The 22,686-nt window shown below is 47.1% G+C and overlaps 3 protein-coding genes across 4 annotated transcripts; 2 read left to right on the forward strand and 1 right to left on the reverse strand.

The window, feature by feature from the left end:
- The first annotated feature begins 2,852 nt into the window (after window positions 1-2,852).
- Window positions 2,853-9,081, forward strand: TDRKH (tudor and KH domain containing). The gene is made up of 11 exons (XM_008695644.2): window positions 2,853-3,136; window positions 3,882-3,988; window positions 4,584-4,773; window positions 5,476-5,615; window positions 5,716-6,040; window positions 7,041-7,201; window positions 7,389-7,561; window positions 7,786-7,850; window positions 8,111-8,262; window positions 8,494-8,595; window positions 8,857-9,081. Exons 1-11 carry the CDS (start codon window positions 3,013-3,015, stop codon window positions 9,022-9,024), a joined length of 1,707 nt encoding a protein of 568 aa, XP_008693866.2. The 5' UTR covers window positions 2,853-3,012; the 3' UTR covers window positions 9,025-9,081.
- Window positions 9,082-11,842: 2,761 nt separating this feature from the next.
- On the reverse strand, window positions 11,843-15,457 carry OAZ3 (ornithine decarboxylase antizyme 3). Its single transcript, XM_040626713.1, is given in 7 exon segments — window positions 11,843-12,066; window positions 12,816-12,901; window positions 13,417-13,592; window positions 14,307-14,381; window positions 14,383-14,443; window positions 14,731-14,897; window positions 15,419-15,457. Coding segments are annotated over 7 exon segments (747 nt in total). The 3' UTR covers window positions 11,843-11,923.
- Window positions 15,458-18,073: 2,616 nt separating this feature from the next.
- Window positions 18,074-22,218, forward strand: MRPL9 (mitochondrial ribosomal protein L9). 2 transcript variants are annotated; one of them, XM_040626741.1, is made up of 7 exons: window positions 18,074-18,234; window positions 18,407-18,563; window positions 19,049-19,173; window positions 19,390-19,440; window positions 20,884-20,985; window positions 21,496-21,579; window positions 21,695-22,218. In XM_040626741.1, the coding sequence occupies exons 1-7, from the start codon at window positions 18,118-18,120 to the stop codon at window positions 21,827-21,829; spliced, it is 771 nt and encodes a 256-aa protein (XP_040482675.1). In that variant the 5' UTR covers window positions 18,074-18,117; the 3' UTR covers window positions 21,830-22,218. The 2 variants fall into 2 exon arrangements, with proteins under 2 accessions (XP_040482675.1, XP_040482676.1); XM_040626742.1 differs by lacking the exon at window positions 20,884-20,985.
- The last annotated feature ends 468 nt before the right edge of the window (window positions 22,219-22,686 follow it).

A 22,686-nucleotide genomic window follows, 5' to 3' on the forward strand; every position in this document is an offset into this window, starting at 1 on the left:
AGAATATAAGGCTGTGAAAGTGGTAGGCAGAGATCAGATTATAAAGAACCTTTTATGCCATTGAGTTTTCACATAGGCAAGTTGCTGAAGAAGTTTATCCATTCAACAAATGTTTATTGACTGGCTACTGTGTGCACTGAGGAGCAAGACAAAAATTCCTGCCCTGTGGAGTTTACATTCCATTGGGGATACAATCAAAATGAAGACCTCACTGGTCAATACAGTGGCTTTGGCTTATAAATATAGCGAGATTGATAAACCACTGGGAGGTTTTGAGTGGCTGAGTAATGTTATTTAACTTCAGCTGTTGAGAATAAACTGAATGGACAGTGGCAAATGCCGGGATATTGATTGCAGTAATCTAGAGGAGATAATGATGGTTTAGAGCACATGGTGGTCTTAGCAGTGGAGAGGTAAAAAGTGGTCAAATTCTGGATAATTTGAAGGTAGAATGAATAGGATTTGCTGACAGACTAAAGGTGCTATTTGAGGGAGAGGACGAGTAAGATTTTTAACCTGAGAAACTAAAAGAATGGACTTGCCATTTACTGAGTCAGCTAAGACTGCCGACGCGGGGTGGGGGGGTGAGATCAGGAGCTCAGCGTTGTACCTGTTAAGGTCGAGGTGCCTATTAGACTATCCAATAGAGACATCTCCTAGGCAGCTGGTGCACAAACCTGAAGTTCAGGAGAATGTCCTAACTGGATCTATGAATTGGGGAGTTATCAGCGTACAGACGGGATTTAAAGCCAAGCTGTGAATGAAACTTGGTGAGATCACTGAGGAAGTGGGGTAGAACCCACGAGAGGGCAAAGGACAGAGCCCTGGGGGGCAGTGCAGTGTTTAGAGGTTAAAAGCAGGAGGAGGAAACTGACTGGATCAGCCAGAAAGGGAGAAGGAAAACCAGAAGAGTGCTGTTGTGGAAGCCAGGTAAACAAAGGGTCTCAGAACAGGGGGAGTCCCCAGTTGTGCCAGATGGGGGGATGAAGGCAGGTAGAGTGGAGACGGAGAATTGACCATTGGACTCAGCCAGGTGAAGTCACTGCTGACCTTGGCAAGAACAGTGGGAGTGGGTTCAAGAAGAGAAATTGAGGGGCGCCTGGGTGACATAGTCGTTAAGTGTCTGCCTTCGGCTCAGGGCATGATCCCAGAGTCATGGGATCGAGCCCCACATCAGGCTACTCTGCTGGGAGCCTGCTTCTTCTTCTCCCACTCACCCTGCTTGTGTTCCCTCTCTCGTTGGCTGTCTCTCTGTCAAATAAATAAATAAAAAATCTTAAAGAAAAATTGAGCACAGAAGTATTGGCACTTGTGGATTTTCCTGTAAAAGGAAGGGAAGAAATGAGAAGTATTTGGAGGAATAAGTGGAATCAAGAAAGGGTTTTCTTTAAGAAACAAGAAACAGTGGCATGATGGAAAGAGAAAGATCCAGTGGAGAGAAAATATTAACAATGCATGAGAAGGAAGGAGAGCAACACTTTCATGAGAGCCTTCAGTGCCAGGAGCAGAGACAGTTCATCCATGGCCGCAGGAGAGAAGGTAGGGATTTGGGCATAGAGGTAGGTGGGTAAGTGTGGTGGAGCTTAGTTACTATTTTCTCTGAATGCTGTACTTTCCCAGTGGCGTAGGAAGTAAGGCATCAGTTGAGAGTGAAGATGGAGGAGGTGCTAGAGGCTTGAGAAGAGATGGTATGAATTGGAGGGTGAGAGAGGTTATGGAGTAAGGAAATATAGTGATGTTCAGGTTAGCTTGGCAGAGGGGGGCCTAGCGGCTCAGTAGTTCAGGTGTCTGCCTTTGACTCAGGTCATGATCCCAGGGTCCTGGGATTGAGTCCACATCAGGCTCCCTGCTCAGAGGTGAGTCTGTTTTTCCCCTCTCCCTCTGCCCCTCTGCCTGCTTGTGCTCGCTTATTCTCTAATAAATAAAATCTTAAAAAAAAAAGATAGCTCGGCAGCAAAATGAAGATACAAAGAGCAACAAGGCCAGTGGTCCGAATGAGATTTGGTGAGCTTCTGAATCAGTCAGGTGCAGAGCTGTTAGAGTCATTAGCATATAGGTAGTAGTTGAAGCTGCAGGTGTGAATGAAATTGCCAAAGACAGCAGAGTGACGGTAGCAGTGGATAGAGGCCACAGGAAGACAAGCCCAAAACTACAGAGGCACTAACAGGGAAAGAGGAGGAAAAACCAAGAAAAAGAAGGTGCGGAGGTGGGATTAGATAGGGCTCGTACAAGCCATCTAGGTTGACTACCTGGGAAGTTGTAGTTTTGGTGAAGGAGCAGGGCAGACCTTCTTTCAGTGTTAGCTGAGGAATAAATAGAAATCAGGAGTAAGAATAATGGGCCTGAAGGTGCGCCTGGGGGGCTCCATTGGTTAAGCATCTGCCTTTGGCTCAGGTCATGATCCCGGAATCCCGGGGTGGAGCCCCTTGTCAGGCTCCCCACTCAGCAGGGAGTCTGCTTCTCCCTCTGCCCTTCCCCCTGCTTGTGCGCTCACGCTCTCTCTCTCAATAAATAAAATCTTTTAAAAAAATAAAACTGGGCCTGGAAGGCCATTCCTCGCAGAGACAACAGCTTCTGGAACAGCATCGAGGCATGGAAGGGCACAGATAAGCAATTTTAAGTAGTCTGATGTGAAATCTAAAGGTAAATTTTTGTAATGTTTGATTCATTTAATAATTTCTTTATTCTTTCATCTTATAAAATTGTGATCAGTGTATGGTCTTCCTTGGGAAGGGGGAGGGAATGAAGTTTGCCTATAATTATATATGTCCCTTAGCAACTTTGAAAAAAATATCCTGAGACCTTTTACATGAAATAGATTTTGGAGGGGAAAAAAAAAAAGATTTCGAGACTGCTCAGGCTCTTAACATAGAAAGGCTGGTAATAGTATTCTTTTTAATAATGTTGTAATATGTTCCCATGCCTCTTGGCCAGTCATAAAGGTACAAGATGAAAGCTGCTTCTTTTCCCTCATTTACTTATTTCAGGATGTAAATCTGAATACAACAGAAAATGTCCACTGAACGAACTTCTTGGACAAGTTTGTCCACTATTCAGAAAATAGCACTGGGCCTCGGGATCCCAGCCAGTGCAACGGTTGCCTATATCCTCTACCGCAGATACAGGGAAAGCAGAGGTATGTGAACCCCACAGCTGTGCGTATAGAAATGTTCAGAATGTGCTCTGGCCTTGTTAAATTGAAATGAAAATTTTCCTTGCTGGAGTGGGTATGTCTATTGGGATGTAATTAGCTTTCTGTGAGGGATCTTTGAAACTGTTTTGTTTTTTCTTTTCTATGTTCTTAATGTGCAGCTAGTCTATGAAATGATAAACTCATTTCTTTTGATTTGTTCCCTTCAACAGCAGGACTGCAATGGGTTCTTTTTTGTCTTTTTATTTTTTTTTTTTAGCATCTATACTCTTCTTTATCTTTTTTATATGCTTCTTGTATTTACTTGTTAGAAGGCTAACCATGGAATCCAGTTTCCCCACAGGCTGGACCTATAGAATAGGATCTAGAGAAGGGACTTAGGTACAAATGGAAGTTCTGAACCCAGTGGACTCCTTGGGCAGCTCTTAGTCTTCATTCTTCTCCAGGAATCATCTCCTGGGAGATAGAGTTTGTCCAAAATCCAGTACTCCTTCCTTGCAGATCCAAATGCTTTACGCATTTTAGCATCTGAAATAGTATCCCAGAGATAATGCGCCTGTTCTGGTCCTCTGGGCCCCTCTCATTCCTACTCAGATGCTGCTACATGTCATAATGGTTGAGATTCTTGGTCTATCTCGTGGATCATTCTCTTTGACAGCTAGCGTCAGGGGAGGGCTGGGGTACCTTGGACGCTATCTAAGTCTAATCTGATGAGCCATGATCTGTGCAGAAGAGCGTTTGACGTTTGTTGGGGAGGACGACATTGAGATAGAGATGCGAGTTCCCCAGGAGGCTGTGAAGCTCATCATTGGCCGGCAAGGAGCCAATATTAAACAGGTAAGTGTGTAAGCAGGCAGTTGGCTTTCCCAGGGATTGATTCTGCTTAATCTTGCTTCCCTTCTCTGCCCCCATCCTGCACTATGTATGTCTTTAAAAGAAAAAATACAGGAACTTTTAGCTAACTCTGCTCTTTTCCTTCTCGAGAGGAGTACTAGAGCATAATGACTCCGTTTGAGGTGGGGACTTTGATTGCATGGCTCTCAACTTGGTGTAGCTTGAACCATTCTTTCCTGCTATGGAATTAATGAGCTCTCACTGATGTTTAGTAGATGTTGAATTGCTATCTAATTCTTCTAGTGTTCATTTGGAATGTCAAGAAAACAAAATATTTGATTCTCTAATCCAAATAAAATTAGGGGGAAAGAGGGTTCTAAACACAAAGAGAAACTGTTTTGAATTAACTGCTATTTGAGGTTAGGTTTGTCACTAATCTCTTTCCATAAGTGCAGGTAATCGAGGACAGCTTATAGCATCCCGCTTTAGCTGAGTACTGTCCAGTTCCATCTCCCTCCAGGGGTAGGTTGAGAGTGTACCTCGCTGACCCCACAGGAGCTGTTTCAGAGTGTACCGCCACGTGTCCTTTTCTCTGCAGCTGCGGAAACAGACAGGTGCTCGGATTGACGTGGACACGGAGGATGTAGGTGATGAACGGGTGCTGCTTATCAGTGGGTTTCCTGTTCAGGTGTGCAAGGCCAAAGCAGCCATCCATCAGATCCTGACAGAGAATACCCCCGTGTCTGAGCAGCTCTCCGTCCCTCAGAGATCTGTGGGCAGGATCATAGGTACCACTGGACAGCTTCCTCTGCTGTTCCCTTTTTTCTTCACCTTTGCCTTCTTTCTCACCTTCCCAAGGATTTTTCCTGGCCTACTTCCCTTCACCTTGCTTGGGGGGATGGGGGGAGGACAGGGACATTGAGACCAGAGCTTTACTTTTTTATAGAACCAGTGGTAAAGCAAAACCCGTTACCTCAAGAAGCTGTGTGATCTGAACCTTACTACTAGGTTTCAGAAGGGTTCGGGTAAATGTATTTACCTCATAATAGATACTTAAAGGGAAGCTGAGCCTGCTCATGTTATCCCAGATCTTTCAAGATAGTGTTCTTCTAGAGAGCACCTTCCCCGAGAGCATTCCTTATGCTGCTATTAGAGGTAGAGAGATGCCCGTCATTGGTCCAGTGTTTCATGCACTGTGTAGGATATCTTCTTCTGAAGTGCAGGTATAAAGTATGCTGAATGGTCAAAAAATGGAAATGACATGAAGTTACACTAACCAAGAGTTTAAGCAGAAAGAGCAGATAGTCCCTAGTCCCCTTCCTACAGTAAGGATTGCAGTAGCTCCTGCTTTCTAGTCAATATCTTACATTTTCTTCACTTTGGAAGTGAGAACTGACTCTTCTCTCTGAGTATATACAAAATAGTGATTTCCCTAGTAATTAAGTTTGGCCAGGAGGGAAAGACAGGTTTTGATGTGTTTTTCAATGCAGGGAGAGGTGGGGAGACTATTCGTTCTATCTGTAAGGCCTCTGGAGCCAAAATTACCTGTGACAAAGAATCAGAGGGGACATTACTACTATCAAGACTTATAAAAATCTCAGGAACACAGAGGGAAGTGGCAGCAGCCAAGGCAAGTAGCTAATAGACTTGAATTGTGTCTAAGAATGAGAACCCTTTACTCCATCCTGGGTGAAAATATCTGGCCACAGAGATCTCATCTCTTATCACAGCATTTGATACTGGAGAAAGTTTCAGAAGATGAAGAACTTCGGAAGAGAATTGCTCATTCTGCAGAAACCAGAGTCCCACGCAAGCAGCCAATCAGTATAAGAAGAGAGGCAGTGACAGAGACTGGTGGAGCTGGAGAGCCAGCTTTGTGGAAGAACGCTGGTACTGGCGCAGAGCCGGAGCCGGCTACGTCGCTGGGAGCTCCTCCCCGAAAAGGAGGCAGTGACACGGCTGTGGTAGGGCCAGAAGGTGCTGGGGAGAAACCTAATGGTGACCGCTGTCAGAAATCTGGAGCCCAGACCAGTCCAGAGATGTCCATGTTTGAAAGTATGTAACAAAGTGGGAACCCATTTGCCGTATGGAAGTAGAAACCCTGGCTTAGATAACCCAAAGTAGGAAGCAGTAAAAACAATTTGTTTTCTTGATTGCACTTGTGTCTTCACAGATGTCCCTTTGTGTGGTAATATTTTACTTGGGTTAGTACTAAACAAATAATTTTCTGAACACAGACCAGCTAATGATGGAGAATGTTATAGAAATATGCTAGTTCATGGGTCCCCTGGCTGGCTCAGTAGAGCATGTGTCTCTTGATCTCAGGGTTGTAGGTTTGAGCCCCACGTTGGGTGTAGAGATTACTTAAAAATAAAATCTTAAAATATGCTAGGTCACGGGAAAATAGTCTAAATATATCAAATAATTAAATTTACATGATATTCTTTCACAGATTTATTAAATAAGTAAAATACTGAGCCTGGTTTTTTGGGGTTTTGTGGGTTTTTTTTGCTTTTTTTGTTTGTTTTTTTGGCCTGTCTCATTACTGTTTTTACAAATCATCACCATTAAGAAGAATGAAAAGACTGTGAGCATTCTCTTCTGTGTGTAGGTTCTGGGATGGGGGGCAGAGACCAGGGCCCCTAAGAGGTTCGCAGACTTGGCCAGGGTCACATGATGAGTCAGTGGTAGAATGAGATCTGGAACAGGCCCACATCTTTCCACTGGTCCATGCTGCAGCTAGCATATGGAGAATTTACCTTTGTTATAATTGGTGTCTGATTTGAATACATGGCAAATGACTAGGAATGTAAACTCTCCTATTACTCAGTTACATAGAAAGGTGCACAGCTCAACTTAGGACCTGTCTTCAGGATGTTCTTGTCTATTCATCCAGTTGTCCCTCCAGCCATTTTTAAAATGGTAATAGCCTCTTGGTGTGTGTACCTCTCACCTCTGAGACAGTCTACCCATTTCAACCAGAGATGGTTCTGATATGGTCACCAGCTTAGATGGCGAGGATTCTGTAGCTTAACTTGTTTATCCCTGTGTTTAGTCCCCAGTCCTGACTTCAGTTTCCATGCCGATGAATTCCTGGAAGTCTATGTCTCTGCCTCTGAGCATCCCAACCACTTCTGGATCCAGATCATTGGCTCCCGCAGCCTGCAGCTGGATAAGCTTGTCAGTGAGATGACCCAGCACTATGACAATAGTCTAGTGAGTTGTCATAGGGACAGGGCTGGGTTTGATGAAAAAGGGGCCTATCTTTTTTCATTTTGGTATGTTCTCTTCTTTTCCTGGGAAGCAGCTACTTGTTTGTTCTTCCTTCTGGTACTTCCTGCTTATCTGTTTCTTAGCCTGCCCATCCTAACTCTCCCCATCCTGATCTCACCCCCACGTGCAGCCTGAAGACTTGACTGTGCACGTGGGAGACATCGTAGCAGCACCTTTACCTACAAATGGTTCCTGGTATCGAGCTCGGGTCCTTGGCACCTTGGATAATGGGAACCTAGACCTCTACTTCGTTGACTTTGGGGATAATGGAGATTGCCCACTGAAGGACCTCCGGGCACTCAGGTCAGTGTGGAGGCCAGGGTGGAGTCTCAGTTGTTAACTCAGCCTTGGCCATAGCTGGTGGTGTGCTCTTGGCACTCATCACGTAGGGGGAGTGGGAAGAGAACCTGTTTACAGAGAGCAGATGATTATCTTCTTCAGCTGGGCTAATTGGTGATCTCTAGAAACAAGGACTATAAGAGACCCTTCTGGCTCTGGGATTCTAATTTCAGTTTCTTTCACTTTAGGAGTGACTTCCTAAGCCTTCCATTTCAAGCAATAGAGTGTAGTCTGGCACGGATCGCCCCCTCAGGTAAACTGCATGGCCTATTGACCTTGCCTCCACACAGAATAACTTTTATACAGCACATGGAAGGGATTCCACATTCCCAGGCTTTTTGAGTTCTGGGGGCTCAGGTGTCTTTTCCTCCTCAGAGTAGAAAGCAGCAACCTGGCAGGCAGACATAGGTGCCTTCTGGAGTAGAAAGAGGTGGTTCCGATTTCCCTCCAGGGTGTAATCTCACCCTGTCAGCAGGGACCCCTTCTTAGGTTCTCCCTGCAATCTTTTGCCAGGTGAACAGTGGGAAGAGGAAGCTTTGGATGAGTTTGACAGACTCACTCACTGTGCTGACTGGAAGCCTCTGGTGGCCAAGATCTCCAGCTATGTCCAGACTGGGATCTCAACTTGGCCCAAGATTTACTTATATGATACTAGCAATGGGAAGGTACGACTGGGGTCCACTCATTGCTCAACATCTCTTCAGTATATTTATAGTCTCGTTCACTTTCTTTCCTAGAAACCCTTACCTGATACTACTCCTACCTCGTAAGATCCTGCTTTCTGTCCCACTAAAGGAATGTGTTTGAAATATCAATCCTAACTCTTGTGTCCTAGTTCCTCAGATATTCCCTTCCCTACAGAGAGAACATCATTCCCTTTTCATTTCTCTTCTCAGAAACTTGATATTGGGTTAGAATTAGTTCGTAAAGGATACGCAGTTGAGCTTCCGGAAGACATGGAAGACAACAGAGCTGTCCCAGACATGCCGCACGACGCGGTGAGTGAGCCACTGTGGCTGCACGTAGAGCGCTGCTTCGGGGCGGGTCTGGTGCCCAGAGAGACAGGAGGGCCGCGTGCATTCTGTGAGGGCTTTCCTAACTTGCTGCTCCACAGGTTGCTCACAGGAAGCATCGTGTCCCTCTTGGCAGCCAAACGCAACTGCCTTAGCCAGATGCTGTGGGCAGAACGGTAGGGTGGCCTCTCCTTTCCCACCGGCCAACACTACGTTCTTCCTCTCCCTCTGGCTTCATCCCTGCAGGCCACAGAAACAGACGTGTCTCTCGGCAGCGTGCTCACAGAGACCAAGAAGAGCCCTGGAGAAATAGCAAATACCCTGTCCTGCCTCAGCCTATCAGGTACAAGCTGCATTTCCTCCCTGGAGCATCTTTGGGTGTTAACTATTTGTCAAAGAGTCTCTCCAAACTAGGGGTGACATGAAAACTTGGCTCTTAACCAAAGTGATCACTGAGCACCAGGAAGCCCGTTTTCCCCTGAGTCTCAGTGGCCGTGCCTAACTTCCTCTCCATTCCTGCCAAGCAGAAGCTGCCTCTATGTCTGGGGACGATAACCTGGAAGAGGACTACTTGATCTGAAGTTGGCTTCAGCTGCCTCAGTCGCCTGCTTTGCCATGTGAGTGCAGCTCTCCTCTGTCTGTAACAGCAGGAAAGTAACAAGGGTGACAACAGGGGCCTTGCTTTCTTCTCTCTTCCCTAGCCTGTCTGAACACTGCTCTGCAGCTGATTTCCTGCAGCTTCACACTCAGGGTGAGCCCTTTCAAGCCTTTTCTGTCTCTGTGTTTGTGTCTTCGGCAGGACTTTGGCACAGGATTTGGTGCCTGGAGAGAGGAGCCTATGATAAAGAGATCTCTGTAGTCCCTCCTCTGTTACCAACACGATCTGGCTTGCTGTGGACCAAATGCATTCGCTCCTATTGGACTACTGGAAAGAGTGCGCGGTAGAGGGGGACAAGTACCTGTCCCCACTCCACCCACCCGACCCTGTCTTCTTCCAGAGTTTGTCTCCAGGCTGCTCAACGTCTGGCTCACTGGTCTGTGCTTCTATAAGGCTGTGTCCTTTTTGACGCTGGGAAGCGGCTAGGGTTTGGTCACTGGAAGTGATGATTCTGCGGACTTCTGACTCACCTCATCAGGTGACTGTTAGTTAAAGGAGGTTTTTGAGTGGTGACCTCAAAGACTGCAGTTGAGTCAGGAGGAAGAGGCAGAAATCAGCATAATTATATCAAAAAGCCTCAGGAAATGGGAAGAGAACATTGCCTCCCAGCCTTAACTGCTGATGTGTTATTGAAGATAGGTTTTTTGAAACAGTTGCTCCAGCTATTTCCCTGTAAACTTTGGTTAAAATACAAGTAGACAAGGAGAGAGCGGCTCAGGAAACGTTCTAAAGTGCTAGTGTAGTATCCATATGTATACACACATCCAGAGAGTGGAAGAGAACGTATATAGCTGTTTGAATCATTTGGGGGATTCTTTGCTGAATAAAGTTCTCAAGAAAATTATCTAAAACAAATGTTGGTTGAATCAAGGTGGAAGCAAGTCTGTGGGTATCTTCTGAACCTAAACCTGGTAGAATTCGTCACATGCCTCACAAGGATGGCCCATTTTTGAAATAAGTGTCCCTCCCATGCACAGATCCTATCCTTTCCCTAAAGTTACTTCAGAATTAACCATTCACTAAGAACCAGACCAATTTCAGTTTAGGCTATATAAATAACCCATCGGGGTGTCTGGGTGGCTCAGTCGGTTAAGCGTCTGACTCTTGATTTCAGCTCAAGTCATGATCTTGAGATCAAGCCCCACCTCAGGCTCCTTGCTCAGCGGGATTCTGCTTGAGATTCTCCCCCTCTGCCCCTCCCCCACCCCACGACACCCCCACCCCCATTCACATGCATGTGTACTCTCTCTCTCTCTAAAAAAAAAAAAAAAAAACCACCCAAACTAGATACTTGGAAGAAGCGGCCTGGGTTCTGGCAGATCTCCACTGTGAGAACTTCCTGTAAGACCTTTGGGAGCCATGTCCTCCTGTCTCCCCACATTGTGGGCAGTAGTGTGTGGCCAGTGAGAGCTGTGAAGGGACTTGGAAGCAGACATTATAAGCAGCGTGTAGTAATGTGGGTGGTGGGTTAATGACAAATGAACAGGGAGGGCGTTTTAAGGATCAGTAAGGTGAGCTGCAGAACTTAACTAGCGTATAAGGGTACTTTACGCAGGGTTTTGAATCTAGGAACTAGGCCTACCCGTATACTTCATGGTGACTGTTTCCCCATAACCACAATTTTCAAAGTTTATTTTCTCAAAAAAAATCTCAGTACTGTTCAGCAGAAAGGCTCCAGTGAAGGAGCATCCCTGATGAGTAGCTTGTGGCGTCTTGGAAGAATCCATGAAGGACTGCCATTCCCCTGGCAAGGTTTCAGAACTTGGCTACAGTGAACCCACCCCTGAAGCAGGTTGGCCCTGGGGTTGGCACTGCTCAACAACCAGGTCATGAGGCCCACTAGTCACCAGGCTCCGTGGCCCCTTGGTAGTCACCCTTAGGTAGAGGGGTCCCTGATACAAATCATTCATGGGACCTGGTGCTCAGGAAAATGAGTGGTGCCTCATTCCTGGCTGCAGTCTGTTACTGTGAATACAAGTCTCTCCCTTTAATGTGGCTTTTAAGTCACTTGTCAGTTAACATCCCAATCAGGTGGGCTCCTTACTCTTTCAACACAAACTCGTACTTTTCCTGCTGTGTGGAATGTCCTCTTCTATGCTTATTTCTTATTTTGTCTGTTGAAATCCTCCCCTTGAGCCAAAGCTGTGGGATCCAGGTACCTTCTTGGATTTCCTCCACATCCAAAGAAAAGGAATTAGTAGTTCTCTAATTTGAACTGAAGTATATGGATGAAAATCTCCCAACAAGGCTTAAGTCTTTCAGAATTCCATAGTGCCTGGTTTTTGCTCTTGGCAAGTGCTCCGTAAATAGTTAGGTTAAGTAAATGGCTTTGGGAGTAGGGGGGAAGGCAGAGGAACCTAAAGTCCTTGGCTCTCTTCCCTCTCTGGTGTAGGTACCTCTGATTTTTTCCATCATTAAATGTTTATCCTCCAGTGAATTCAGCTCTGTAAGGCTCCTGTTCCACTCTAGCCAACCCGCTTTCCCCCCAAGAAATAGTGAACACTTGAGGATTGCATAACCAACCCCGCCCCCCCCCAAGAAAAGTGAACACTTGAGGATTGCACTACCCTTTATTCCTAGGATGGAAGGTGTCCTGAATCACATCCTGGTTCCCATTTATCAAGGCTCCCAGCCCCTCAGTAGGAATAAGCATGTTCAGGGAGGCTCACTGGAGAGGTGGCCAAGGTCCCTTTCAAGGGGATACACCATAAAGATGACATTTTCCCAGGGAGGGAGGGCAGGGTGATCTGGTCTGACCAACTCAAAGCCCATGTAGCTGAAGGCCCGTAGCAGGGCACCTGTGAAAAGAGGGAAAAAATTAGAACACACTTTGAGGCTCTGTACCACTATTCCCCCAGCTTTGGCTTCTTTCACTGGGGAATAGCTGGGGGAAAGCCGAGTAGTGTAGGCATTAGGATGATGTATTGTGGACTAGCGGACTTAGACTCCAACCCTGGCTCTAACGTGTTAGAGCCTTTGTAACATTCTACAAGTTAACCTTTCTGAACTTCAGTTTTCTCATTTGTAAGATGGGGATCATAGAACCTTCCTCACGGAATCTAAGATTAAATGAGCTGATGTTTATGAAGCCCAACACAATGATGGTGTAGTAAGCTCTTGACCATTATCTGTCTTCTAACCAACAGAGTATGAGGGAAGAGGTGGTTTCTGCAACATGTGCTCCAAGCATCTGGTTAAATATATTCCTGTCCTCCTGGCCCTATGCTCAACCCCTTCACACTGTAGGTGCTTAATATGTTTGAGGTCCTTCCTGTCCCACCAGCTACAAGCCTTGAACGGTTCTGTGTTAATTTCACCAGTGCTGCTTCAGTCTGGCTTCTGACATCTACCTGCAGGGCCTTCCTCATAATCCCAGTGTAATTTGAATGCACAGAGTGCTCGGTGCCTTCATCTCCTTGGGGTAGGGGGACCTGAAATGCCTATGAGCACATTCTCTTCAAAAGAGGGGGGAGAGGGTCTCCTACAAAGGAAAAGTTGCTGTCAGCTGCTTCAGCACCATGGGCCAGGAAGGACAGCCGATCCCCACCTCTGTCATTCCGGTTGTTTTGGAAGTTTACAAACACGGAGTCCACATTGGTCTTCTCCTCCACATACTCCAGTGTTGCAGTCAAACTAGGGGTCAGAGAGAAGAATCATGGTTACTGTTTAGTGAACTAAAAATCCAGACCCCTCCTTGGAGTAGAAGAAACCTTATTGCTCCATTTTTCCTGACCTAAGCCAGGAAGTGAAAGTTGGATGAACTTGCATGGACAGATTTTTCTCTGAAGGCCACGGATTGCACACAGTAGGACTGACACTCAAAGGGGCGTGGGGAGAAGGAACTGCTCTATAAAGACAAACAGCTGGAAGGCATGTCTTATTACTCAACTATTTATGGATCCTCACAGCTGTGTTTCTGAATCTGAGTCCAGCAGCCTCCCATGGGCTGTGATGCCTTGAAGCCCAGATTCTGGCTCAGCTCCCAGGCGGGTTTGCATGCCAGTTCAGTGATGTGAAAGCATCTGGCCTCTGAATCAACCCTCACTGGTTAGCATACCCACTACCTGATTATGACATAAAAGAAGGAAACCCCCTGCCTCTTCCCCTCTCACCCCCCCTTCCCTGCTTTCCCATCTGGGCTCAGTCACCTTTCCCGGTTGCCTTGATCCAAGGCCCGATATGGGATATCCAGAAAGAGTCGATGGTCACAGAGAAGGCCGTGCCAATGGGCAGAGGTCTGGGGGGTGAGGCGGAAATGGAAGTCTAACTGCACTGGGTCCTGGTGGAGCAGGGGATCAGTAGCCAGCACCGTCAGGTTCCCAGCCTGGAAGAGGAGTAAAAGAGTAATGGTCTTCTCATCTCGACCTCAGATCAGACCGCAGGCTGATTTGGCTCTGTCTGAGAAAGCTAATTGGGGGCTGACAGGGAGCCTGGGAGAACTGGAGCCAAAGTCTTACTCTATCCCTTAGTCCTAGGACCTAATTCTCTCTCAATTCCTCGATATCAATCTAGAAAGGAGTCGATGCAGTTGCATTATTACTGCCTGCTGACCTCACTTGAGAGGCGCACCAACCCTTCAGAAACTTCCATCAGAGAGCTTATTCTCTAAACAACACTGTGTCATTTGTTCACCACTTTTTTCCATGATAGGGTTTTCTCTGATTCTCCTGTTTCTCATTTAAAATGCAGAGGTCACCCACAGGTGTGCTACTGCAGTAGGATACAGGGGCAAGTTGAGGAGTTCTGGTTTCCACTCCCTGCTTAGCATCTAGACAACTTTATGTCCCCGAAGTTTTACTACACTCTCCTATACCTTTTTTCCCCACCCCCTCTTCCCATTCTACTTTTCACACCAGCTCTGTGATCCTGACTTAATATCTCTGGGCCAGAACCCTTGTTCCTAAAGCAACCAGCTGTTCCACGTGAGCTCCAATGTCTACGATTTCTTTTCCAGCTAGCTGATGCCTCTTCTTCACGAGGTATCGCTGCAGCCAGCCAGAGGCTTCCCCGGCACAGCACCAGCACACAGGCCACTTACCGAGTATAATTCTTTAAGCTGGTCGTGGTCACCCTGCTCAGTGCTTCTGACCACCTGGAGGCTTGCTAGGGACTCAGGAGCACTGAAGGCAGGAACGGGGCCGGAGTGTCAAGTCCTCCCGTTCCTTGTAAGTGATGCTGGTTGGGAAAAGGGGCCCATATTAGTTTCCCTCTGTGTCTGAGAAGGGGAGAGGCTCATAACTTCCGGTACATAAGGCAAGGCTCTGGCACTATCTTCTGTATCTTCTATGAATCGGCCTGTTTCCATTCTCCCAGGCCAGCCAGATGGAAAATTGTTAAAGTTCCATGCCAGCCTTCCACCCTCTTTTGCTATTCTCTCTTGCCACTTGGGAATTTCCTTCAAATTCTTTTATTTTTCCTGACAGTTTGTATAAACAACTACAAGTAGAGATGAAAACAAGTACCTTTTATAACAAGGCAGCATCTTCTCCCGGAGGGTGATCCGGTATTTGTAACAGTAAAGGTAATAGGCGTATGGTGACCAGATCGGGTAGAGGTAGTTCCGTGTTTTTCCCCTCTTGATATAAGAAAGGGAGAAGGCAGAGGGGCGCGACCTGTAACAAGGCAGTTTCTCAGTTCAGTGCCTCCCTGCGGCAAAGTGAGGTTCAGAGATGGGTAGCAGAGGTTCATACAGCCTGGTGTCATTGTGACCCGGTGGGCACTATGACATGGGCAAGGGGCCAGCCCTTATGTCACTTCAGGACCCCACTCTGTTGCTCCTTTACTCCACCCGCCCCCCTTAACTACAGCTCCTATTCATCTAGTATGTACCTTATGGCTGTACCAGTGATTAGAATACTTTAGCTTCTGTACTGATTAGTTAACAGCCCTGCCTGAGTACTTGTTGAGCGCACCCAACCTGGCCCCTTATTCTGGCATATGCACGCATGTGTGTGCGCACTCTCGGGTTACACACACACACATCCCACTGCAGCAACTAAATGGTTGGTATCTAACACTGTAGGCTTCCAAGGCCCTGATCTAATGTCTGACCTAATACTTTGGTTCCCGGTTCCTATCAAGTCAACTTTTATTATCATCCCTACCTTCAATAATCCAGGGGTGCAACACGTTGTTGAATTATCTCATTGCCTTGTAGGGTAGAAATTGCAAACAGCCTCCAGGAGCCATGACAGCTAATGGAATTAGTGGAGCTGCTGGGTGAGGCTGTAGCAAAATGGAAAGCTAATACCCTGTCTAAAAGAAGCTGACAACAAGAAGTTGTAGAAATGCAGACTCAGTGGTCCCAGATCGTATGATTTTTCAACATAGAATAGAAAGATAGATTTTTTGTGGGGCGCCTGGGTGGCGCAGTCGTTAAGTGTCCGCCTTCGGCTCTGGGCGTGATCCCGGCGTTCTGGGATCGAGCCCCACATCAGGCTCCTCTGCTGAGAGCCTGCTTCTTCCTCTCCCACTCCCCCTGCTTGTGTTCCCTCTCTCGCTGGCTGTCTCTGTCAAATAAATAAATAAATGAAATCTTAAAAAAAAAAAAAAGATTTTTGCGTTCAATTCCTCTAAAATTTTTAACTATTGGCTATTAACTCAAAAAATAAAATCTGTTGATGAAAAAAAGTCAACACTGTGAGCAAAATTTGATTCTGGGGCTACCAGTTTGACACCTCTGCATATTCATTCACTCAAACATTCAAAAAATATTGATTGAGAACCTACTGAATTCTAGGTGCTCGGGATACACCAGTAAACAAAGCAAAGAGCCCTGCTTAATGGAACTTAGCTTCCAACAGTGAGAAGACAGGGGCATCTGGGTGGCTCAGTCAGTTAAGTGCTCTGATTCTTGATTTCAGTTCAGGTCACGTAGCGTGTGTCTCCCCACTCAGTAGGAAGTCTGTATGTTTCCCTCTCCCCCTGCTTGTACTCTCTCTCTTTAATAAATAAATCTTTAACAATGAGAAGACAAACTACAAACATAATAAAATTTAGTATGTTAGATGATAACTGCTAGGGAGAAAAGAGGAGAAAGGAAGATCAGGAGTGTGAAGGGGGTAGGGCAGGCTAGAGAAATAAACAGGGTGATCCAAGCAGGCCTCACTGAAAAGTCGACATTTAATCAAAGACTTAAAGGTGGGGGAGTTAGCCAAGCCAACATCTGGGGGTAAGAGCATTCCATAGCTAAGCTACAGCCAGTGCAAAAGCCCTGAGGAGAAAGCGCCTGATGTTTTCAAGAAGCAGGGAGGCCGTGGTGTAAGCTATGAGGAAAGGAGGAGATCAAGTAAGAGAGTTAATGGGCCAGATTAGGGAGGACTTGTAGACAGCAGTATAGTCCTTTCCTTTTACTCTGAGTAAAGGGGGAAGTCACTGAGAAGTTTTGGGTAGAGGGATGACATGATCTGATGTACGTGTTTTAAAAGATCCTGAGTGTTGTGTTGTCAATAAACTGCAGAGCACTAAGGCAGATTTGCTAAGAAACTACTGCAGTGATCCAGGAGAGAGAGAGCGTCTTATTCCAGGCTGGAGCATCGGAGGTGGTGGGAAGTGGTTGGATCCTGGAAACAGTTTAAAGATAGAATCCCCAGGATTTCCTGGAGTCTGAGAGAAAGAAGGTGAGTCCAAGAACTGAAAGAACAGTTTCCATCAACTGCGAGGGGGAAGGCTGCAGGTGAGGCAGTTTGAGGCCGGGTATACAGATGAGTTTAGTTCGAAGCATGTTGACTTCCAATGGTCCAATAGATACATAAGGAGACGTTGAGCGGCAGGATATTCAAGCCTGACGCTTTGGAGAAGTCTAGGATGGGGAAAGAACTTTGGAAATCACTGAGACCGAATGAGAGATCAAAGCAGGTGTGTACACTGAAAAGAGTCAAGATCCAAAGGCTGTCCTAGGGGCACACCAAGTCAAGTTCGGAGAAAAGGAGAAATCAGCAAAGCAAACTCTGAAGAAAAGTGGTGAAGCAGGAAGAAACCCGACACAAAACTGTGTCCTGGCAGCCAAGTGAGGCAAGTGTAATCGGGAGGAGGGAGGACGTTCAGGGGTCGAATAACGGGATGCCTGGAGCACCTTCACACGCTCTCTGCCGCCGAACAGACCCTACTCATGCCATCTCTGTGGTCTTCTCTCCAGCCCCGAGACCCTCCACAGAGCAGTCTGGCCCCTGCTGCTGAGGGAGAAGACAAACGGGACAATGCACAGTGGACACCCCGCAACCCTCACCGCACCTTGTGCTTTGTCCCCGACTTGTCTTCTGCTCCCCCAGCACTGCCATACTTCCCTTTTTCTGTGGCGTATCCCCCTTGTGATTTAGAATTCTTTAAATACTAGGTCAAATACCCCAGTTGTAAAGGTTAAGGGTAGGCCTCCTCCTGGGGCTGCCATAGTCTTCCAGGGGATCCCATCCCTCCGCCACTTTTAGGAAGATCTGAAGTAAGGAAAAGTGAGAGCAGCATCCCTCTCCCGTCAGCCTCCAGTTACCACAGAACGCCAGAGCTGCGAGAGAGAAACCAAAGCCCCCAGTTTAAAGAGAAAGCGAAGCCAGGAGGGAGATGGTGTCTTTTCCAGTTCATGCCACGATCTGTCAATAACCATGGGCCTGCCTGCCCGGAGAAGACACAGGGAGCAGGGAGTAGGGGAAAACGCTGAATCACGGCTCATCGCCTCAGCTTTTGAGGTTCCCGGCGACCGCCAGGCGGCGAGACCACCGTCCAGCGCCGGCCGGGTCTGCCCCACGGCTTCGCCAGCCAGAGCGGCGGCGGCTCAGGCGCGCCGCGGGCAGCCGCTGGGGCCTTTCCTGCGCCGGCGCCGGGGGCCTCCTCCGCTCTCCCTCGGCGCTGGGAACATGGCGGCGGCCGTGGCGAGAGTCCTGCTGCGAGGAACCGTGCGGGGGCTGCTGCTCCCCCGACTCGCAGGGGGCACCCCCGGCCCGGAGCGCGACTTCAGCCTCTCTCACTATCGGGTGAGGGCCAGCTCTGAGTTCTGAGGGTCCTCGCCTCTGGTGGGGCTTCTTACGGCCGAGTAGTGTTTCGGGGGGGCCGCGGCCTGGGAGTGGCGGGCTGTCCGTGTGCCGCCGGCTGAGGGCGGCAGGGGGTTCTCGGGAGACTCGCTCACCCTCGCTCCCCGGCTGCCAGGGCACGGTCATCGTGGAGCGCTGGTGGAAGGTGCCGCTGGCCGGAAAGGGCCGGAAGCCGCGCCTACACCGGCGACACCGGGTCTACAAGCTGGTAGAGGACACGAAACACGGGCCCAAAAGCAACCTGGAGCTCATCCTCACGCAGTCGGTGGAAGGTGAGGCCTGGCGAAGATACTTCCTGTCTTAGGCTGGCTCTGTTTGGCATCACCTTTTTCCTGCCGTCCCCCCTTAGCTGTTTTCCGTCCTTTCTCTACTTTGTAGAAATGAACTGCTCTGTATTTAAGAAGAAGCCATAGAAAGTACGATGACTGTGCCCTTGCCTGTCTGCATAGAGAAAGGAACATGAATGCAGCAACATCAGTGACAGTGCGTGGAGGGAAAAGGAGGCGTAACAGCATGTGCTACAGTTACTGAAATCCTGTGATGGGACAACTCTCACTTTGTACAGGGAATACTAAATTTCTCAATCAGGCCCAAAGAAACTAATTAGAAGTCTTTAAGTGTTGTTCTTAGTGAATATTAACGTTTCTTCTAGGAGGAATAAGCGCTGTGAGAGAATAATAGGCGCGTCTTTCTTTGATCATCTCCTCCTCTTTAGGTACTCCTAGTAGTCTGATCCACTGTCTGTTCTCATTGGCAGGACTTGGAGTCCGGGGTGACCTGGTCTCAGTGAAGAAATCTTTGGGCCGGAATCAACTACTGCCTCAAGGTCTGGCTGTGTATGCATCCCCTGAAAATAAGAAACTGTTTGAGGAGGAGAAACTGGTGAGTGCAAAGGAAGGCAGAGGGACTTGGAGGAATAAAAACCTTAAGATTTCTTCTAGCAACTTCCTTTCCTTTGCTATCTAACTTAAAAATGAGATAGGGATTAGAAGAACAGGAATCCAGAAACTCAGCTTATATCTAGCATAGTAAGTTCGATATTTATAATGGACCCATTTTTCTTTTCCTTTTTTTTTTCATCTTTACTTTCTTTTGTAGCTGAGACAAGAAGGAAAATTAGAGAAGATCCAGACCAAGGCAGGTGAGATGGTGAGTAAAAACACAGAAAGTTGTTACTTATTTGTCACCTAAGGAGTCATCAATTTCTTCCTGAGAGGCTTCTTGATTTCTTTGAAATCTCCTGATTGCAGAGACAAGTGTAGAAGAAAGGGGAAATGTTTGGCTGCCATAACTGGTATTGAGACCTCCTGGAAGATCCTTACTTGTTGGGTGAAGTTCCTTAGCTTATTGAGGAAGGCCTCAACCTGATTACCAGGGGACCCATGGAAAAGTGTGAGATGAGGGCTCTGCCTCCATGGATATTTACAGACAAGTTGCAGAGAACATAGACACATGAGAACGTGATCAGTAACCTCAAGTCAGTAGATTATTATAAGAATGACATGGACCAAAAAGGATTAGGGTGATTGGAGAGGGCTTTTCTTCAGACGGGATTGAATTGGGCCTTGTGGGATTAGTAGGCTTTGGATAGACCAGGAGGGTGGGAAAGGTATTAAGGGACAAAAAGTATAGGTAGTTCAGGCATGTGCTTCACATGGAAAGTAGACCAGTCTAGCAAAACCAGAGGACTTATATAGGGTAATATTACAAAACATGGCTGGAAAGGAGGTTGGGGTGAGATTTGTAATACATTTTGAATCCTCAGCTAATGAATTTATACTTCATTCTGTAAGTAGGGAGAAATTGTTAATAGGGTAGGGGTAGGATTGAAGAGCCAGAAGTATTGGGTTAAAATGGTCTATGAAAGTCATTCTATCCTGGGGCTCCTGGGTGGTTCAGTTGGTTAAGCATCTTGACTCTTGATTTTCTCTTCGGTCATGATTTCAGGGTTGTTAAATCGAGCCCCATGTCAGGCTCTGTGCTGAGCGTGGAACCTGCTTAAGATTCTCTCTCTCCGGGGCACCCGGTTGGCTCAGTCACTAAGTGTCTGCCTTTGCCTCAGGGCGTGATCCCAGGGTCCTGGGATCGAGCCCCGCATCGGGCTTCCTGCTCCACTGGGAGCCTGCTTCTTCCTCTCCCACTGCTTGTGTTCCCTCTCTCGCTGGCTGTCTATCTCTCTGTCAAATAAATAAATAAAATCTTAAAAAAAAATTTGTAAAAAAAAATATTCTTTCTCTTCTTATGCCCCTCCCCAATTGTGCATGTGCTCGCTCTCAAAAAAAAAAAAAAAAAAGTCTGTCCTGAGATATACCATTGATCCCCATTGATAACTTTGACATGGCCTGTTTCTCCGCCTTGGTTAGGAACAACAAGGTATAGGTGACCTCCTCCTCCAAAGTTTCACTAAAACATCTTTCTACAAAATTAGCCTTGAGACAATAAGAATGCTCTCTTTCCCAGTCATCTCACCTGTATGCTTTTGAGGCAGAAATTGTGCCCTTTTCCTGAGCTCAGACCTTGTGCCTCTTGCTAACGTGTTTCTCCTCCTTTGATTGCAATTCTGACCTATGTCCTGTGTATAACTCCTATCAGACAGTGAAATTTCTGAGAAGCTGTCACCTGGAGGTGGGGATGAAGAACAACGTCAAATGGGAGCTAAACCCTGAAATAGTTGCCCGCCATTTCTTCAGAAATGTGAGCGTTCCCAAATACCGCTGTACCTCTGAGGGTAGAAGCTGCCCTGGGAGGGAGGCCCAGGCTCGATCCCGTCGTTAGGAAGGAGTGTGATCAGCAGCTGGCGTTAGGGAAAGCGTTGCTGGTTGCAGGGGCTGTGGGAGGGAAATGACTAAGGACTAGGGGCGGTCAGAATTTGAAGACTGATAGGAAAAGATGGTGGTATCACTTATTTCTTCTCCAGCTAGGGAAAACCTAGGAAATGTGACTCACTGGGGAGTTTGTACTTCTGTGGATGCAGTGATTTTGGTCTCAAGACCTGTTTCTCTTTGGTGAATGCTCCTCCGTTTCTGAGAAACTAGGATTGAGTTTCTCTGCCACTGTCTATGGAGGTCTGTGTCCTCCCGTGGGAACAGTCAGGGTCAGCTCCTCAGTTTTATTCATTCCTGTACAGGAAATTCCAGAACCTTCGAGGTTGCCTACGGTTGCATCAATGTAAACAGAGCTCCTTTTGGCTGTCACTTTTTGCAGCTTGGCGTTGTGGTCGCCCCACATGCATTAAAGTTACCAGAAGAGCCCATTACGCGGTGGGGCGAGTACTGGTGCGAGGTGACGGTGAGTGTTTCATGTACTGTCTCCTTTTTGTGGCTGGGTGAAAAGGTGGGCTTGGGTGGTAGTAGGTCTTACTTGCCCAGCTGACCTCTGAGGATTCCTGTCGTTTTGTGTACAGGTAAATGGACTTGACACAGTGAGGGTACCTATGTCTGTGGTGAACTTTGAGAGGCCCAGGACCAAAAGATACAAGTACTGGTTAGCCCAGCAAGCCGCCAAGGGAATGGCCCCCACCAGCTCCCAGACGAGCTGAACCTTCTCTCCCTCAGAAGCAGAAGAGCAGAATCAGAGGAGCAGCGGAGCACCAATGGGCCAGCACCCCGATACCACTCCCAGCTCTGACCAAGTAATGGAGTTCTAGAGAGCACGCGGGGACGTGGGCCTGAACTGCACAGCCACGTTGAATCCTGCGTGTCTCCCGCCTCCGACTTTGCTTCTTACCGCATCTGGCCTTACGGGGCCGTCCTGCTCACGGGGTACCAGGCTGTAGATAAGCTGCATATTAACAGATGTAAACAGTCTAGATCGTATTTAGCCTGGAATTTGCTGGAACAAATGGAAGAGCTAGCCACACTGGTCTCATTCTCATACAAACTGAACATTTATATCTCAAGAGGAAATAAAGAGATTGTGCTGTTTTTATTTTTTGTTTTTTTAATGACGGTGATACGGTGTGCACTGCAGTTATTTTTATGCAGTTGTGATTTAATACGCACCTTTGTGTTTACATTTCTCTCAACTACAAATGGTGCTGTGTATGGTCTTTAAGAGTTTGTGTGCATGTTGTGATAAATTTTAACTTTTTAATTTTCAAAATTTTCTGATTGTAGCATACATGAGACACCATGTTAATTTCGTCTCAGCTGTACGGCATAGTGATTGGGTAATTCTGTACGTTCTGCTGGGCTTACCCAAGTATGGCTGCCATGTGCCACCATGCAGTGCTGTTGTTATGACATCACTGACTATAGAGCTTGTGTTCTTTTTAGATGTTGTTTACCAGGCTTGAGTAGACTGGGGATAGGACCTCCAAGTAGGTTGTTCTTTTGAGCTACTGGGGTTTGGTGCTAAAAAGGAAGAAGAGCATTTGCAGGCTACAACCCGTGGGTG

Source organism: Ursus maritimus, unplaced genomic scaffold, assembly GCF_017311325.1.
Source record: "Ursus maritimus isolate PB19 unplaced genomic scaffold, ASM1731132v1 scaffold_12, whole genome shotgun sequence".
NCBI classification, from domain to species: Eukaryota; Metazoa; Chordata; class Mammalia; order Carnivora; family Ursidae; genus Ursus; species Ursus maritimus.